At 38.4% G+C, this 6,208-nt stretch overlaps 1 protein-coding gene across 1 annotated transcript; it reads left to right on the forward strand.

Moving 5' to 3' along the window:
- The first annotated feature begins 1,641 nt into the window (after window positions 1-1,641).
- Window positions 1,642-3,864, forward strand: LOC105231675 (uncharacterized). The gene has a single exon (XM_049447571.1). It carries the CDS (start codon window positions 2,219-2,221, stop codon window positions 3,674-3,676), a length of 1,458 nt encoding a protein of 485 aa, XP_049303528.1. The 5' UTR covers window positions 1,642-2,218; the 3' UTR covers window positions 3,677-3,864.
- Window positions 3,865-6,208: the final 2,344 nt, after the last annotated feature.

Raw genomic sequence — 6,208 nt, forward strand, 5'->3', positions numbered from 1 at the left:
GTTAGTTGTGTCCTGGCTAAGGTCTTTGGAAAAATGACAAATTTTTTAATTGAGGTGGATAATTGACTTCACAGTATGTGTGGTGTTTAAGTTAATATTTAGCTGCTATTCTGCATATATTCAATTGAAATTGAGTGATTTATTGAGTTAATTAAGCCTAATTGAGTTAATTAAGTTTACATGATGTAATAAACTCGAGTTTAAGATCATCACGAAGAAATTTAACTACTTATCTGCATATATTTAATTAAAATTGGGTGACTAATTGAGTTAATCAAGTTTTAGTTTTGCGATAAACTCTAGTTTAAGGTCTCTAAGTTTGCTGCTAATCTCCAAGTAATCTATTGAAATTGCATTGCTAATTGAGTTGTTAAGTTTATATCATACCATAAACTCGAGTTTATAGTCTTAGGCTTAAGAAAATCTGAGTTTTATTTAACAATAATGCTAAATTAATCGTTATATTGGGTAGTCGAAAAAGTTTTTTCTTATTTCTAATAAAATTTCAACCGCATATGTTAATTCGGTCCATTAAATTTTACACAGACAAACATTGAGCTTCTTTTTATAGCCAGCCTTTTATTAAATGGTTCAAAATCGTTTTATGGTGAATATTAGGTTGCTTAGCAATGCCATGGCTGCTTATGTGACGGTCCTGGTCAATCTTTTCCATAATTTCATCGACTTTTTCAACGATAGGTCGACCAGAGCGATGTGCATCTTTCACATCGAAATTTCCAGAACGAAAGCGAGCGAACCATTCACAAATTTTATTTGTGGCTTGTGGCATTCTTTCCTTTTTTATACAAAAATTTCAAAATATAGCGAATTTCTTCATTTTTGAACTCATTTTTATAACTATTTTTCAACTTCCTCGAATTCGTTTTTTTTCAGTTAAATGAAGCTTAAAATATCACACTATGTGGTGTGGCACAATGTAATTGGTAGCAATGGAGATATACGACTGCAGCGACATTTATTGACAAAATACGAAACGACTTTTTCGACTACCCAATAGTTTGGATCTTTTGCTTAGACACTTTTCACTAAACCCGGATTTTTGGAGTAGCAAGAGAATGGATATCCAGAAACTACATTAATTGCTTTCAAAATTCGTAGTCGAGCAAAATCTTTGTAGATTAGTTTCTAAGCACATTTAGTATTATATTAACTTATCTGAGTTTCTCTTCGGCCGCTGAAAGTTCCATTATTAATAATTAAGGTATTCCATATATAAAACACCACTGATTTTTCCATAAAAAACTTATCCCAAATGGTTAATTTTAGTTAATTGAATGTAACAACACATAACCAACGCACGTGGGTGTATATGAGGCTCAATATGGCTCCGATGTACACACAAACTCCACCAGGCAGGTAAGAAATTCCGCTGAATGTGTAGAACACAACTTTGAACAGCTTTGCATAATTAAGGGACAACGCTTAAACCAAACAACATACGTAGCTTATTATGCCACACCTGGGAATCAATTAGCAGCAACATGCGACACACAATTCCGCACACACACACAACTATGTGTGGGTTGAAGATAAGCGTAACGGCATTGCAAATATGTACGTTAAGCAATAAAAGCGCTAAGTAAACAGAAATTAGCGCCACACACTCTGGCAGCGGAGAATATGAAGCATGAATGGACTTTTGGCTGCGCACTCGCATTACAACTACTCACGCAGTTGGTCAAGTGCGAGCCGAGCACAGACGGAGCAGAAATGAAGGACTATAGTGTGCTGAATATCCTGCAGGATGTGCGACAACAGCATCACTATGACCAGCTGGTGTTTGCTCACAATCGCAATGCAACTTTAGTATCGGCATTCGTGGCACAAACACAGACCGAGCTGGAGGAGCCAGAGGAAATAGTAGACTACGAGAACTTTCGTCTGACCGCTAATGAGGATTACGAGGCGCAGTTTATACGCAAAGTGATGTCGGAGCTCGCAATGCCGATTATACACTTGAACGAGTTGAGCGCCTTTCAGTTGAAGCAACACTTTAGAGTGCAGCTCTTATTGGTGGTGTATTTGGAAGAGTCACTGGAGGCGCAGTCAGCGCTATTCAAGACGTTAGCGACAAGTTTGAAGCATAGAACACTCTCGAATACTTTATTTTTAGTAAACAACGACAACACCACGGCGGCCTGTGATGAGCTTTATCTGGAGCAACTTTTTCAATTTTGTTGGCAAAGCAAAATGATAAATGTGGCAGCATTGTGCGCTGACTATAAGGTATAATGTAGCTTTCAGCATATTTTATAGATTTAATTGCAAAATATTTTCTGCAAACTTGCAGCACACAAAGCAATTCTACAGTTACACACACTTTCCAGTGTTTGCCTTGGAGTACAAACCCTTGAACGCCATACAACTAAAAGACGAGTCCATGTTTCCGGACCGCCTTCGCAACTTACACGAGTTCAAGGTACCCTATATAATAGGTGGCTCTATTCCACGCATTATTACCTACGAATACAATGGCGAACGCATTTTGGGCGGTTCCGTTGGTCATTTCTTCGTCACATTTGCAGCTAAACACAATTTTAAAATCTACGAACCGCCAAATATGAAATCCACGCCCTCGCAACAGTTAGTTCAGGCAGTGCGCAATAATACCGCTGAAATTTCGATCGGTCTTGCGTATCCGAATATACCCCTTGATGGTTTTTCTTACCCATACGAGCAGGTTAATTGGTGCGTTTGGTCGCCGGTGGAAGCGGATATACCGAATTATGACTTCTTTTGGATCGTCTTCGAGGGTATGACCTTCGCGCTGGCACTCGGTGTCATAATGCTCATTTCCGTTGTGTTGAGTTGCGCGCTCTGGCAGCATGGCAAGAAACCGGACTTGCTGCGCTTTTTCATACATGAAGCTTGTCTGCGCGGCGTTTTGGGTCAGTCATTTCGGGAGCTCAGTCGCGCACCGTTCGTCATACGTTTCATTTACTTGCAAATATGTATACTTGGTATATTGTTGACTACATCGTATAATGCCTACTTTGCCACGTATTGGACGAGTGCTCCGAAGGTGGCACCACTCCGCAATATCGATGACATACTGTATTCGAATAAGAAGATATTCGTTTTTGCGCCCGAATATATAGAGTTGATTGCACGTGCGGCAGACTTGCGAAAGTATATTCCGATGTTTTATGTTGAAAAAGATTATAAAACTTTCCTATCGACACGTGACAATTTCAATACAAAATACTTGTATATGGTACCAACGACTAATTGGCGAATTTACAATGAACAGCAGAAAGTTTTTACCACACCCTTATTTCGTTTACGCACCGATATGTGTTTCTATAATAATGTACCGATGTGTTTCCCTATTCACAGTAATTCGATATTTTCGCAAATCTTACGAGACATGATTTTGTATACGGCTCAGGCGGGTCTAACTGAGTATTGGAGGCGTAGCGGCTTTCTGGAGTTGCTCAAAGCCGGACGTATGAGTTTGAAAGACTTGAGTCGTCGAAATGAGTTCCGCGCCATGGCAGTGGAGGACATGAAGTATATCTGGATGGGTTATGGCATTGCTTGTGCTATAATGATAACGGTATTTCTGGCTGAGCTCTGCTACTTTCGACGCAAGCATGCAATGGCTTTTTTTGTAGAAAAAATTTGGCGTCGCATTTGTGGCAAGACGAAGTTGTAGACAAGCTGAATATAAATTATATTAAATAAATGTATTTATTCCGTGCCTTCGCTTTTCTTTTATTATATATTTTTGACCTGACCGAAATAGTGCTTCCTCGAATTCTTTCCTTTATCCTTGATCCATATATCTCTAAAAATATTCGCGAACTGTGCAGAGCTTCACAGATAAGGTTCTGTATTCACCAAACAAAATAAAAATTTGGACGAAAAAGTCGCAATTTTATAAAGGAATATTCACGATCCTTTAAAATCAGAGTCGACTTCAGTTAGGTTAAACGGGTAGACCAATAAGCCACGCATAGACCAGGTTGGTCCTTTGCGATAAATAAAGTTCAGTTGCTAAATCTAAGAGGAGTATCTCGTTTAGGATGATTGCTTTTGACGCGAATTTTAACAGATTCTGCTTCCTCAGCATCGATACCTCCTTCAATGTATCATACCTTACCACGCTTACGGCGTAGTCTTGCCAATGCGGGACAAGTGCATAACAGATTCACCACTGTTTTCCTGATAGCCTGCTCTAAACATTTGCAGCAGTCTTCTCGTTCTGTCAGCCTCATCCAGCGGGCGTGTGTCGCCACCAAACAGTAACCAGCTGGTATTGCGATCATGTTTTCACAGTCTCTTCTTTCGAGTGCCAATTAGAATTTTGTGTACTTCCGATCTACAGTTTTGCATATGATTTTTGCAGTTTTACACCGAGGGAGCTCGTTCCATCGGGTTTTGAATTTTTTTACCATGCTTCCACAGCAAATTGCTGTCCAGGACTACTCCAAGGTGCTTGGGACGATCCTTGAGAGATAGTTGTGTTCCATATTTAAGGAAACCCCCATAGAGGAAGTTTGTGCTTTCGTGTGAATACAAGCAGTTGTCTTAAGTAACTGTTAAAATATATAATGTAAGTCACAAAGCCACAATTTTAATTGATTGATATAATTGAAGCACCCAGTATAAATGAATCTCACATTCCTGAACATTTGACAAAAGAGTAAATTCTTCTACATACCTCTTATATGTACCATAAGCACATATGTATGGCCTACACACACAGCCACATCCATTCATGTCTAACACGCCGCTTATGCAAAATTTCCTGCTTTTCAAATTTTTCAACACCGACTCTTTGTTCGTTTCACCAAATCAGCGCTGTTTTTGGAAATTTTTCAAGCAAATTTGCAACAAGTGTTTTTTTCGTGAGCTCAACACATTGTCTATGGAGAAGATTAGCGGCCAATACGAATTGGTCGATTTGCATGGCCCGAAACACCGCGAAGCCAACAACTTGGCGGCATTGTGCGATTACAAGAGAGTCTTTCGAAACCAAAAAGGTACATAAAAAAATGTTATGTGCAGAGAATTGTTACAAACAAGACCGACAGTGTTCTGCCCACTTTATGTGAGATAAAGACTAGTGTAACGATTTTATAGCTTAGACATTTTTTACGATTCTATAACGGTGCAACACAAAGGGCGGACAATGACATATAGGAGGTTGTGCAACTGTGTTGAAGCAGTGAACTGATTGTTAAGAGTGCTAGGGGTTTCATTAGAATAATTTTCTAGAGTCTATTGAGCAGTATTTACTGTGAGCCAAAGGCAACAATAGAAAGAGAGGATTTTCAAAAACACTTTGATGCAGCAACACGCATTCGTATGTGTTGCTGGAAAGGAAAATTTAGTCAAGTTTCTCCTCATTTTTCATATATTTATATATTTTTTTATTTGAGAAGATATCTTCACAAAATTTGGCAAAGATTATTTTCCAACGTAGCGCTATAATTTTCGAACAAATTTTCCACATCAGACCAATATTCTGACTCTTTCTTAAGCGAAACTCGTGTCCTACTAGTAAAGACACCCTTTCAGCCGACCTTTTCACCATTAGTTAAACGTAGTCGTTCAGTGTTTCTGCTGCGTTCCTCACTGTGCGTTGAAGCTCATCTAATTTAGAACTTTTTCTCGGCAAATTTTCGGAAAAATAAAGTCTGATATTTAAATAATGCATTTGTCAACAGAGAGAACCACTTATTTTGAGTTTCATGCAACTCAAACTCATATAATTTCCTTATCAGCGATATTAAATACTTTACTATGCTCTTTATTTATTCACCTTTCTTTTTAATTAGCAATTTCTCATCTGTTTCACAGGCAGAAGGCTCATTTCTCAGCAGCTGCATTCAAACTCATAATATTGCAACTTTACAAAGCAATTGAAATTGCTATATAAGTGATAGTAAAAATTTGCCGTCCCAGCAATTCATGCGTATGCATAATGACCCAGTAGGAAATATGATGCAATTATGTAAACCTCAGCACATAACTGCTAGATGTTGCGCTTAACTTGAGGATTAGACTCGTGAAATCCAAGTATATTAATCTCCATACACGAAATTGATTATCATTTTTCCGAATCGCAATTGTGACTTAAGGCTCTTATTCTACGAAAGCACGAGGTTTGGTTCGATAATACACTTTAACTGAGCTTTTCAAAGGGCATTATTCAACTTTGTTATTCCTCTTTTTTTCTATT

The sequence above is a fragment of the Bactrocera dorsalis genome, chromosome 2 (assembly GCF_023373825.1).
Source record: "Bactrocera dorsalis isolate Fly_Bdor chromosome 2, ASM2337382v1, whole genome shotgun sequence".
In the NCBI taxonomy this organism is placed as follows: domain Eukaryota; kingdom Metazoa; phylum Arthropoda; class Insecta; order Diptera; family Tephritidae; genus Bactrocera; species Bactrocera dorsalis.